General features: G+C 36.6%; 1 protein-coding gene across 1 annotated transcript in view; it reads right to left on the bottom strand.

The window, feature by feature from the left end:
* The window catches only part of BBS9 (Bardet-Biedl syndrome 9), a 308094-nt gene that overhangs the window by 115810 nt on the left and 178570 nt on the right, over positions 1-13714 (bottom strand). Inside the window, exon 22 of the mRNA XM_069859823.1 lies at positions 366-476. Within this exon, the coding sequence (XP_069715924.1) occupies positions 366-476 (111 nt within the window). The remainder of the gene's footprint in view (positions 1-365; positions 477-13714) is intronic.

The following is a 13714-nucleotide window of genomic DNA, read 5'->3' as shown; positions in this document are numbered from 1 at the left end:
TATTTTAATCAGCTGGCACATAGTCTAACCACCATACTGCAGAAGAAGAAAAAAAAAAAAAGCCTTTATTATGCCAAAATGTCCTCAGTTTCATTTTGCGTCTGTGAGTTTTATGAATAAAACCTGCAAGAGTCTCATTCAAGCATTATGCTGGAGAAAACTTTCAACTGTGAAGTTACTGAACTTCAAAACTAATTTCTACAGCTTAATTTACCCTGACAGTAGAAGCAGAATCCTACACATTGTACTATTACTGTAAGAAAAAATGAAAATTATGTTAAAGCCTGAAATACATGTAATTTGTTTTGTACTTCCACAAGCATTGTGAAAAGACATCTGTAAGCAAACCAACATAATTTTCTTACCTGGCTTCAATTTCTGCTTCACGATTTGCCCGTGATTGGGTAACATTTGTGTGGAGCCCAGTATAACCACTCTTTCCTCTAAATCAGACTCTGGGATTGTAGTACAGCCACCTAGTTGAAAATGGAAGAACTTTAGCATAGTGTGTATGTAACAAAACAAGTTCACCAGTGCATAATTAAGGAAAAGAGGTGATAAATCAGCTGACAGAAACATATAAAACTGAAAGAGTCTTTACTTTCACTTCACAGAAATGTTTGCTAAAAAACTATTGCCATTGTTTAGAAGGCTGATTATGCCTTAATGACTTCTCTCTACTACTTATGCTGCTTTGAAAAAAGTTTGAATGTATCAAGACTAAAGAATATGTAAAAATGGTTGCATACAAAAGATGGAAATAATGTAATTTGTGTTAAAAATCAGATTACTGGGAGCTAGTTTGTAATAGAAGTAACTAAGTGTGAATGAAAACTTCACAAATTCAACAAACCTTTTGACAACTGTTAGTTTGCTACAGAGAATGACGTGACGATACTTTATGGATGGGCTATTAAATACAGAATTTTTATTACTTAGTGCTAGAGATATGGAAATATAGGGACATTTTCATCGTCCAATAACACTGCACTGGCAATGCCTTAGTCAAGTGATAGTAGGATGCATGGCATAACAGATTCTTTGTATTTTCCAACATTTCTTTCCGAGTAGTTGATTACAGAATACAGTGACTTATAGCCTTCTCTTCAAACATTTTTAAATGCTTAAGTTTAAAATACAAAGAGACAGATAATCTAATAGCAGTATCACCTGGAGACAGCTACAATAGCCTGAAGTGAAATAAGATTATGTAAACTTATTTCAAAATAGCTGTGATCAGTATATTGGAGAACTTGTAACTATTCCACAGCAAAAACAAGGTCTCACAGAAAGCACACTGCCAGCAACATAGTGCACAGCTGAGCTGCATTTCCTTCTCATAGCCCTCCCAAGATCACCACTAGCAAGCAAACAAATCTGTGTAGTTATCTATTGAGTTCTGAAAGCACATTTATAAACAGCACATCAGCTCCCAGTGGAGTACCCAGACCTTTATGTCAGAGCTGTTCTATTTCGAAAATAAATCTTCTACTCTAAGCCCCATAAGCCAGTGTATCCAACTTGCAGCAACACAGGCTATTCTCTCCTTACAAACTATACAAGTAATTAAAAATGAGGTTGCATCCCAAACAGTTGCTCCAGAAGCACTGGCAAAGCAATGCCCACTGTCCTGCAGAAATGTACTGCACTATGTAGGCTGGGGTAAAGAATGGCAGCTGCAGTGAATCCTGTGAAAACACCAACTCCTATCGGATGAGGAACTGATACAGCATCTTTTGTTCCTAAGGAAGAGGAAAGACACAAGGGTCCAGATACTCCTTGACAAAAAATATAAGATGCATCATGGTTTCCTGTTTGATTTAGAGCAAGCAATTTTTTTCCAGTTGAAAGGAAGGTTAGCAGTGAACATTTCAGCAATGTGCAGACTTCTGACCCATGACAGCTTCAGATATTTAGGATACTTGCTATGAAACTGAAGGAGAAAATGGGAAATTAGAAAAATGTCTTCATATTGAAATACTGTAACACTGGGGCAAGGTCTGACATTGAACTAACTATAAATGTACCTACACCCTAAATGAAAACAAATATAAGTAAATTAATACTTCTGTTCCCATTTGCAAATTGTGACTAAAATGTAAACTGTGAGATTTGATGAAATGGAAACCACAGCTTTAAAAGTCAATTTAGATATTTTTCATTCCTGTTCTTCAGATAAAATCTACCCTATTAAACTGTAATCTATAAGTGCAGGATACAAAATTAAGGTTTCTTGCACAAAAGAACTATTAAGAATAGCATCATACATTTTAAAAGGCTTTATAACATTTTCTAATAGCATTAGTGAAAAACTTACCAAGTCAATTAGCAACTATTGAAGTTTTACATGGAAATAAAAGAAATTTTACAACATTCACTCTGAAATTCTGTAACTTGCATAGCCTTGAGAATTGATGGCTTTCAATGCCAAAATACTTCATTACTCATCAATGCTGATAGCAATTGAATAGGAGTCGGAAAAGGTCTATTTGCCCTTAGGTATAATACACTATTTGCTGAAAGGAAACAAGGCTTCCTGCTCTTGATTTTGATGTGAGAGATTTGTTAAGATTTACTTGTCATCTGATATCATCACAAGTTATAAAAATTAAAAGCAAAATTCACTCCTTCCATAACTTTATTTTCTTGACAGAGAACTGCGAGGACTGAAATATTACCAGTGATAGACCATGTTACATAAAAAGAAAATGTAGACAGAATAAACAAAGCGATAGTAGCAGCATCAATACTAAAAGTAGCAATTATTCCTTACTTCTGCAAGGATACTAATAACTGTTCCCTGTAAGCTGTTTCTTAAATAACTGCTGTTTCATAAGGACATTCCATGTGCTGAGAACACTGTTATCAGTGGGGCAGGACTTCACCAGGACTCTTAGGCCAATAATTATCTAAATTAATTACCAGACAAGAAAATAATGTTATATTTTTACTTCTTTGAGGCAATGAGGCTTACATGATCAAAGTCTTTATGCCCTCATATTTCTATATTCATTTTCTAACACAGCTATTATCTTCTAACTGAAGGAACGACTAGAATTTCTTGAACTATGTCCCTTGGCTTGTTCAAATGCCTAGGGCTATAGGCAGGACAACTGGACCCTCATCTACACATAAATCTGCATCAACATACATGCTATCTGCTTATTCCAATGGAGCTAATGGCAAAGTCTATTTTCTTGCTCCAGTAGACACAGTTGCCCATGCTCAAGATAACAATGAATACTTGTGACAACATGCTATGATTCCCCACAGGAAAAAAGGAGTAAAGACCACACCACAACAATTATCACGCTGACAGAACTGGAAGTTCAAGGTAAATTGTAAACTTTCACTGGACTAAAAGAGAAACTGTATAAGGCACAAACATACACCACTGAATACTTAAACCACAGTAGACCAGGATTTTGCAGTTCTAAAACATTTTATGGCTCAGAAGGACAGCTATCAGTAAAAAATAAACATTTCCTGCTAGGACTCTAAACTTTTTCATTTCATACTGTTCTACCGAGGTTTTCTACTCTCACTTCTCTGGTCAGAGACTAGCAGAACTTTAAGAAAACCTCTTTGAATTCCTGTAGATTTCTGTATACATTTAAAAAGTATCCACTGCATGTCCATTTTAGCAAGCATTTACAATTTCTATGAAACTGGAATGCTAATAGAAATCACATTGGCATAATAATACACATTCATTCATAATTAAGTGAATGGTACAGATCAGAAAAGTGAAATAGTTAATAGAAAAAAGGGAAAAAGAGGCAGGAATAGTAGTACATAAATCCACACATTGGAAATGATCCAAGTTGAGAAGTTCTCCAGATGTCAGTCTGTAAATAGTGCTTCATAAAATTAATTTCCCCATTAATTGTTGGCAGGAATAACAGCTAGAATATGTTATTACATTTGACCCACTCTTTTCCCCTTTTCTATGTAGCTAAATTCTTGTCTGACATCACAGATCTTTTATCAGTTGTGATAAATTCAAGAAAAGTAAGCTTTGGTCAGCAAGACTTTGATAGGATACAACACATATAAGATTACGCTCAAGCTAATTGTGAACTTTGTTCACCAAAGGAAATGAGACTTCTTTTGTTTATTTTCACTACATCTGTTTTTGTAATACATTTGGTTCTTAACTTGGAAAAAGACACCCACACCCAAAAGAAACACAAACATTTAATACATACTGAGCAAAAATTAACTACTGACAGGTTCCTATCACCATGTTTTTACACATTTTAACATGGCTCTAGAAGTTGAAAAACAGGAAAACAAAAGTAGTATACATCTAGAAAATGAAAAGGAACTTTGAGTGAAAGACTAGTTGGGTTTTCTCTTTCTCCTCCACTCAATCATAATCTTAACTATGCATAAAGTTTCCATTTTCCTCTAAAATTAACATTTACAAGAGTCTACAGAAACCAAAAAAAAAAAGCTTCCTAAGCAGCTTCTGGCAGCCAGAAAGTCAAAACCGGAGCAGGAAGCTCTCTTAAAAGCAGGTTTTGTCATTCATGTGTATACCTTTATGAAATGGATATAATCTAAACAGCAAAATTATTTCATAGAGATTCCAAAACTATATGAAAAACCATGTTCATCTGGGGTTTCTATGCTGTCCATAATTTTTAGGAAAGGAGATACTAAAAATGCAGTCTAAAGCATTATTCTCTCTAAAACAGAGTTAATTAATTACTTCTACTGATTCTGCCAGCTTCATTTATTCAAATTCAGTAAATTTCATTAGTAACCGCCCATCAGAAAAGAGCTTGTCTGTTGAAGTAAACACTGCATGAAGGCTTTGTAGATAGGTAATGCTATTGCTCCTTCCTAGAAGGAAGATAAAGAATATAATCCATAAAAGAAAACAATAAATATTTGAGTGTGTGATGAGGTCCAGAGAACATTTATTCACATACCAGGTCTAGATTAGAGTCTGTCATTTGAATGTATACATTTCAGGAATGCAAGCATATTTCTATTGCAGAGAGGAAGGAGAAAGAGAGAGAGAGAGAGCTGATGAGGGGCTTATTTCTCATACAGATCAGAAACTGAATGAAATCAAAGGAAAAACATTCAAGATGTGCATTAATGCATGATTTTGGGCAAGAGAATACAGGAACAAAAACTACTGACATCAGATGCAACATCAGATAAGCTGTGGATAACAGAAGGCAGTGGACTAGTACCTGGGATTTGAATGGAGGTACTGAATGATACATGTTGCAAAATTAAAGTGCTGGAGATATATTCCTTAGTACTATTGTGAAGGTTTACTGAAAGAGTAGCATACAGAAAAGGATTATAAAGTAGTTTAATACACAGAATGAGTAATTTTAGCTACAGAATACCAAGAATAAATTCCAATAGCAATTGTTGCTGTTGTTGAGTTGCTTTAATATTAACAAGATGAATTAATATTATGAGAAAGGGTAGTGTTACGAAAATGAAAGAAGATAGAAAACCCACAGAAGTAAGCACAGGATGATAAAGTAAAAGGCTCCAATGTGACGACCAGGAGAAAGTGCATGCAATTCTGAAATCCACCTGATAATGTTACAAGGAAGGATCAAGAAAGCAGTAATACTATTGAACAAGGCATCTAGAATACTGTGCTCAATTCTTGTTACCATGTTCATGACAGGTTAAATAAAGTTGGAAAAATTCAGCTGAAGGTTATGTAGGAATCACTTACCTTATTGACATGTGAGCGCATGACCAGTCTTGCTTACCTAAAAGGACTTAAAATGGAACAGACTGATCTTTACCCATAATGCAATTAGGCCAGAAATCCTTAGCATCTGGCAAAATAAGACACTCTTAGAGGAAGAAGGAATTGATCTTAAATTAATATTTACCTGAAATTAAGTTGCTGTCTACCAAGAGAAAAGAGCTTTGAACAATATCTGAACAGAAGCCACAGAAGTAAATAAATGTATTTATGAATGGGACAAGGTTCCCTTTTTCTAGCACAGAAATGGAGTTTCTGAACAAAGTTTTTCCTTTTTTCCCCTCCCAATAGAACAGATAGACAATATGGAACAAACAGATACAGATTTATTCATGTGTAATCCAAAGTAATCCAAATGCCTATTATCTACTTATGAGTAGTTATCTAATTATTAGGACATTAACAAATTACTGTTGTCTATTTCTCTAACAATATTTTCACTGCATTTAAAATAAACATGAGACACCACATAAAACAGGCTACCTAGGTACTTCAATCAGCTGTAGTAAGTAAATAATCAGTTCACAATAGAAAATAAAAAATATAAAGATTTTGGGACCAAAGCATCATTGTGAGTATTTCATTAAAAAACAGCAGTGATATTGTAAACACTTAAAAATACCTAGTTTTGAAATACTGGTTCCCAAAGGTATTTGGCAAGCAAATTTACATTTGGAGAGACACTGGACTAGAAAATATAAAATGCCAAGTGCTGAAATTTAATACAAGTAATCAGACACTATATTTTTTTAGAGAGCAATGAAGTAGTTTCCATTCTTCTGATACTCCAGATACTATTTGGAAAAAAAGCAACTCAAGTGACAAAATAAACACAGATACAAGCATCCTTTTTTAATCTTATTGAAATAAACCCAGTAAACATCTATCTGGTGCCTTCCCAAGATAAACAGTATATAGATTTTTTGGGAATTAGAAGTCTAGGAATCAAAGTATTCATAAAAGACGAAGAGAATTCTTTTTTTTGTAACAGAACTTCTCTTCCACACTTGAAATGCAACCCCTGCTGAAAATACTTTTCTGTTAATTTTACCAAAGACAGTACATTGTTTTCATGTATTGTAAATTTCTATTTTCTCAATTATACCCAAATATCAGATTTGCCCAAAACATGTAAAACTTGAGTAACATTGTATTTGGTCTAAAAAAGGCACTTCTATTTACTGACCAACTATGATTATTATTAATTGTATAGGAGCCAAGAACTGATCAAAATATAATAACCTATCTTTGCTCCAATATTGCAATAAAAAACACATTACTCACATTTATTTTAATCCCACTAGCATTTAATACTTCATTTACTCTGCACTCCTCTGACCAAATAAATCCAAGTATTTTCTTGTGTTAGCTCAACCTTTTATGATATTAAAGTCTCTGGGAATGATTTTTAGAAAGAACCAAAAAAGGCAACTTGGGCTCCATTTAGCATCATGATGACATTCAATTAACCTAGTTTATTTGGAGGAAATAAGCACAGGACTGTACATAATATCACGAAATTACATGTTATCCTGCAGACAAAATTTTATCCCTACCAGAATTTTTTATTCTACAAACCGCAGTGATCTGTGTTAATTCACTTGCACCATACCTGTGTAAATCATGCAGTTTTACTAACGTCTACAGTGTTCAAATGTTATAAAAATGATACAACTCAAAGATAAAAGTGATGTTCCATTACTGAAGTTACTTTGGACCTTTATTCTTGTTTAAGGATGAAGGATGTAATTCATAGAAGCAAACATTTTGTCTAATATCTACTGCAAGTATTTTCAAGAGTCAGGAGATCAGTGTGCTTCACATGATAAACCTGAAAGAGAGCCAACTTTCAACCAACCAAAACTGCCAAGTAACTTTCTACAAAATGCAAAGTATCTAAAGATATGAGAAACCGTGCTCCCAAAAACCTCTAATAACTCGAGAGAACCTTGGCACTGAACTTTTCAGAGAGGAGGAAGAGAATCCATTTGGCTAATGTCATCAGATGAATTACATCCACTAGAAGATTATGGATATTTAGAGACAGCTGTGTTCAAATCCAATCTGCTTTTTTTGGTAAAAAGTGAGGTCTGTTTTTACAATAAAATGCTATGCCTGAAACAAAGTGGCTTTTTATACAGGAAGGTACAGGATTAACTGTTCTGCTTCATCTTATTTAAAAGCTGACATTGGTCCTACTGTCCAAGATGATAAATAAAGCAAGTGACATAGCAAGCAGAATACCGAGATGCTCTCAGTCAGCCACCATTATGCCTTATGCTTATTTAATTCCCTCAGTCCTCTAAATTTAACCTGACTGAGACAAGAAATTACTCATTAAAAACAAAACAAAACAAAAAAAAAAGCCAAAACCCCAATATTTTTGAAATCATGACTGCATACGCTGACATCTGTCAAAGTACAAAGTGAAAGTTGTATGGAAAAGGTAGCCCTACTTCTCTTCCCTTCCTAATCATATTTTCTTGGTTTTGTACAACTTCAGTAGATGCTAAAGAAAGTCTATGTCAAATCAAATATAAATCTTGTAATGCATAGTTTAAATAAAACATAATTTAGAAACAGCTGTCTCATCTGCAAGGAAGCTATACAAAGCAATGTGAAGACTAAAGGATTAAATACACTATTCAAAATAGAACTACAAGTATCAGGCAAAAAAAATGCAGAGAAGAATTATTTGCAATGACAAAATTTTACAGATTGCTTTGTACAATCACATCAATCAAGAAAAAAAAGAGAGGAAAAGAGTTTAGAGTTGCTTTTTACTGAATTGTATGTTGTACCATACCTGCACACATCCTTTCTTTAAAAGTAAAAATATTTCTTTCTCCTCCAGTGATAAAACTGAATTTTCAGCTGCAGCTTTACAACTATTTCAAGCCAGTCATGAGAGTTTTCAATAAAATAAGAAGCTCATTCTATCATCCAGTTTTTTGGTCCCCATTATCTCTCCTCTGTGTTGGCACAAAAGCACACCTGAAGTTGTGTGATAGATCTAGACAGTCATCTAGTTGAAAAGACAACAGTAAAATACTCAAAGGCTAATCACACAAATCACAAAAGAATTAGTTGCAAGGGACCACTGGAGGTCACTTAATCCAACCTCCTCGTCAGAGCAGGTCCAGCTAGACCAGGTTGCTCTGGGGCTTACCAAAAGGAGTTCTAAGTGTCTACAAAATAGAGATTTCACCACCTTTCTGGGCAACTCGTTACTGTATTTGACACAGAATAAGAGATTTTACCACGTCATAGGTCACACAAATTCCCAGTGCTCTGACTTCCCTCCACTTCTTTCCTACTATCATCAGGCACCTGTAAGAAGTGTGAGGTCCCATGCCAGCCTCACAATCCTCCATTTTTAGACTCGAAACCAGGACAAAAATAACTGCAGCAATACAGTACAAGTACATACAGAGGAGGAGGCACTCCGTTCCACATAAGCACAGGACTTCAGCACTTCTGCAGTAACTACAATACAGTGTATATTACACGGCATGTCTAAAGAGCAACAGGGTTTACCCAAACTTCATTTTGTGCCAGTGAGAAAGCTTGTGATGCAGGATTCAGTGAAAGAAATGTCTTCCAACAGATGTGGTGGCCAAAACAAAGCTCTTGGGCATGCAGCAAGAAGAGGACAGGCCTGACCAAAGGGTCTTTTAACATACTGCATAACACCAAAATGAAGTAATAATGTAAAGTAATGGAAGCATCAAAAATTGGGGGTTTCCCTCATTTAACTTAGGGACCAAAATCACTGGCTTATTGTGTACCACTGCACTCTGACCTTCTCTGAGTGTAATCAAAAATCTCTTCTGGTCAATAATCTTATCTAATAACTTTATTCACAGGAAAAAATAGCAACATGACTGGGTCTCAGTTTCAATGTTCTTCCTATGATCCATAACCAAAATCACAAATGAGATCTTATGCATAAGAACCTGTCACTTGAAGACAAATTTTGTAACCCAACTCAAATTAAGCATTTACTATCTACAGTACCTACTCTATAGAAATTTCTGAAGACTTTCTGAATTTGATTAACAAAACAACTGATCCTCTATTTGCCCCAAATATACCATTTTCCCTACAGTATAGTATAGAAAGATCAACCTTTCCTTAATTGTGAGGCTGAATATGTTAGATTTCCTATGTAGTACAATGTTCTTCTCATTTACAGTGACATTCATTTTTAGAGTTTTTTTCCAAGGAGAATACAATGATGCTTAAGTGACAGATTTATCAATATAGAGACTTTTCAGCAACAAGCTAGGCTCCTTCATGAAAGCCATAAGCAATCTTGACAGTAACTAGATCTTCAAAATATAGTAAAGAATTCCCCAAGGTCTAAAGCATATTTTTGTATTTATAACTAATCTGAATAACATTACACCCACGTGTGGTGGGTTGACCATGACTGGACAGCAGGTGCCCATCAGGCCACTCTGTCACGCTACCCTCCTCAAGTGGACAGGGGAGAGAAATGTAATGAAAGGATTATGGGTCAAAGTAAGGACAGGGAGAAATCACTCATCAATTATGGGTGAAACAGACTCAACTTGGGGGAAATTAATTTCATTTGCTGTCAATCAAATCAGAGTAGGGTGATGAGAAATAAAGCCAAAACTTAAAACACCTTCCCCCCACCCCTCCCTTCTTTCCAGGCACAACCGCACTCCCGATTTTCTCTACCTCCTCAGTGGCACGGAGGAATTGGGGTTACAGTCAGTTCATCACATGTAGTCTTCTGCTGCTCCTTCCTACTCACATTAGAATCATAGAATAACCAGGTTGGAAGAGACCCACCAGATCATCGAGTCCAACCATTCCTATCAAACACTAAACCATGCCCCTTAGCACCTTGTCCACCCGTGCCTTAAACACCTCCAGGGAAGGTGACCCAACCACCTCCCTGGGCAGCCTCTGCCAGTGCCCAATGACCCTTTCTGTGAAGAATTTTTTCCCAATGTCCAGCCTGAACCTCCCCTGATACAGCTTCAGGCCATTCCCTCTTTGCCTGTCCCTTTTCACTTGGGAGAAGAGGCCAGCACCCTCCTCTCCACAACCTCCTTTCAGGCAGTTATAGAGAGCAATGAGGTCTCCCCTCAGCCTCCTCTTCTCCAGGCTAAACAACCCCAGCTCTCTCAGCCGTTCCTCAGAAGGCCTGTTCTCCAGCCCCTTCACCAGCTTTGTTGCTCTTCTCTGGACTCACTCCAGAGCCTCAACATCCTTCTTGTGGTGAGGGGCCCAGAACTGAACACAGGATTCGAGGAGCGGTCTCACCAGTGCTGAGTACAGAGGGAGAATAACCTCCCTGGACCTGCTGGCCACGCCGTTTCTGATACAAGCCAAGATGCCATTGGCCTTCTTGGCCACCTGGGCACACTGCTGGCTCATGTTCAGTCGCTGTCAACCAACACCCCCAAGTCTTTCTCCTCCAGGCAGCTTTCGAGTCAGACTTCTCCTAGTCTGTAGCACTGCATAGGGTTGTTGTGTCCCAAATGCAGGACCCGGCATTTGGCCTTGTTAAACCTCATCCCATTGGACTCAGCCCAGTGGTCCAGCCTGTTCAGATCCCTTTGCAGAGCCTTCCTGCCCTCCAGCAGATCAACACTTCCACCCAGCGTGGGGTCCCATCCATGGGCTATAGTCCTTCACAAACTGCTCCAGGTTGGGTCCTTTCCATGTGTTCTTTTCACGGACACAGCTCTTCAGGATCAGACTGCTCCAGCATGGGTCCCCTATGGGATGCAGGGGTATCTGCTCCGGCGACTGGAGCACCTCCTCCCCATTCTTCTTCTATGACCTTGGTGTCTGCAGAGGTGTTTCTCTTACAAATTCTCACTCTTGTCTTCTGCCTGCTGCTGTGCATGTGTTTTTCCCCCCTTCTTAAATATGTTATCTCAGAGGTGCTACCACCATCGCTGATGGGCTTAGCCTTCACCAGCAGTGGGTCCATCTTGTAGATGGTTGGCATTGGCTCTGTCAGATATGGAGAGTCACACCTGCAGCACCCCTGCTATCAAAACCTTGCCAAGCAAACCCATAGACAGAACTAGACAAAAAGAACACACTAGAATCCCTAAATGTAGGCTATAAACACTAACTGGTTTGGGAGGTCAAGTTAAACATTCTTTGGAATTGGTTTCTACTGTCCAAAATAATTCTCAAATTAAGCTAGGCTTTTGCAAATGTGCATATGCTTTAAATTATTTGGTGGACTTTTCCCCTATCATTCTACTGATTAAAACAGCACCACAGCTGCTGTTCCTCCTATGCTTCAGCAATGTCAGTCCTTTACCAGTTCTTTTTAAATTCCACCTCTTCCTTCTTTAAATGTTCTAGCCACAGTATTAGCATAGGTATGCCTTCCTTCTCTACTTGTACATCACTTGAAAGAGACTAACTTAAGTCCAAATAACTGTATCTGAGTAGCAAACCAAACAACCTAACTGTAGTTTGCCATCAAACCTACAGTCTTTCATGTTAACTTCTTTTGACAGTGTTTTAACAAAAGTTTAGTAACAGCATGAACAATTTCTTAGTCCTCACTATATGGACAAAACTATACGGACTATATGGACAAAACTATACGGACTATATGGACAAACACTATCAAATACCATCATCTTTATATCACTAGACAGCAGAAATACTTCATATTAAAAAATCAATTACATGTTTTTGACAAATTTCTTTCTGTCTCACTTAATATCAACTTTTACTCTGACAGCACCAAAATTAATCCTGACCTCAGTAAGATCCAAATTCCTTAATTGAATGAAATGACTTGATGGGAGATAATTTCTATAGAAAAAACACCCACAAACCACATACCCCACAAAAAAAATAATCCCACTATGTAAACATCATACGATTTAATTTAATTGCATTAAAGGTCTCTGCTCTTATAAAGAATTCGTTGTGTACTCAACCTTACAGAAATGTCTGCAGCATTCTGATTCTTGTGCCTACTTAAAATGACTAAAACACACTGTAAGCTGTCTTGGCTCCCTTCCATAAAATAAGATAAGTGACTTCATACACAGAATTACCAAATGGCAAGTATACATTTCATAGATTTAAAAAGTGTTTTCTGCCCCCTTTGCTTTGACTTGATCATGTCCTCAATAGTAAGTAAAGCAGAGCAATAGTAGCCTGCCTTGAGAGTGAAAGAATTCATACTGAGGATTCAGTGTTCACTCTGATCACATTTAAAAGTTTTTTAACTCTGATCTGTTCCAAAACTTCAAATTTTGCTCATAATTTCATATTCAACAAACAGGTCCCGACAGGTCAATATACCCACCTCCTCATGTGAAAATTATTAAATCAGACCAGTATCTAGAATGCAGCACATCCCTAAACACACTAGGAGTACACGACAGTACATTATAAGATTTTAAAGACTTGAGAAAGCTTATTTTAATTGAGCAGTCATTTCAACACATTCATTAAGTTTTCTATTTATAACTAACCACCAATTCCCAGATGGATTCATTAATAAATTTAAAATGATTAAACTATTATAACTATTATGAAACTCTACAACCCTTACAGTAAGACACTAACCATACTTACTTCATATATAGACAAATTGTTACAAATACTAAACAAGAAACTATAGGCATATATAGACATTCCCTTTCCGAATAACCCAGAAATATAAGAGAAACTGGAAAAGACATTGTCTAGATAATTATTCGCCTAAATAGAGTTACTGAAATCCAGATTTAGTTTCCATTATGTAGTCAAATAGCCTGCAGGTATAATATCTTCAGCTGGCACCAGGCTTAATGCTTCTTTATTGATCTGCCCATAGCTTAAGTGCACACGTAAGAATATGGATTGTTAAAAGAAACTTGTTATCTATCACTGATTATGGAAATATAATACATCTTGCAGCAGCACCTGCACTTTCTCTAACATGAAATGCCACTTACACCAGAC

Source organism: Phaenicophaeus curvirostris, chromosome 6 (genome assembly GCF_032191515.1).
Source record: "Phaenicophaeus curvirostris isolate KB17595 chromosome 6, BPBGC_Pcur_1.0, whole genome shotgun sequence".
NCBI lineage: Eukaryota > Metazoa > Chordata > Aves > Cuculiformes > Cuculidae > Phaenicophaeus > Phaenicophaeus curvirostris.
This window is presented reverse-complemented; position numbering and strand designations above follow the sequence as displayed.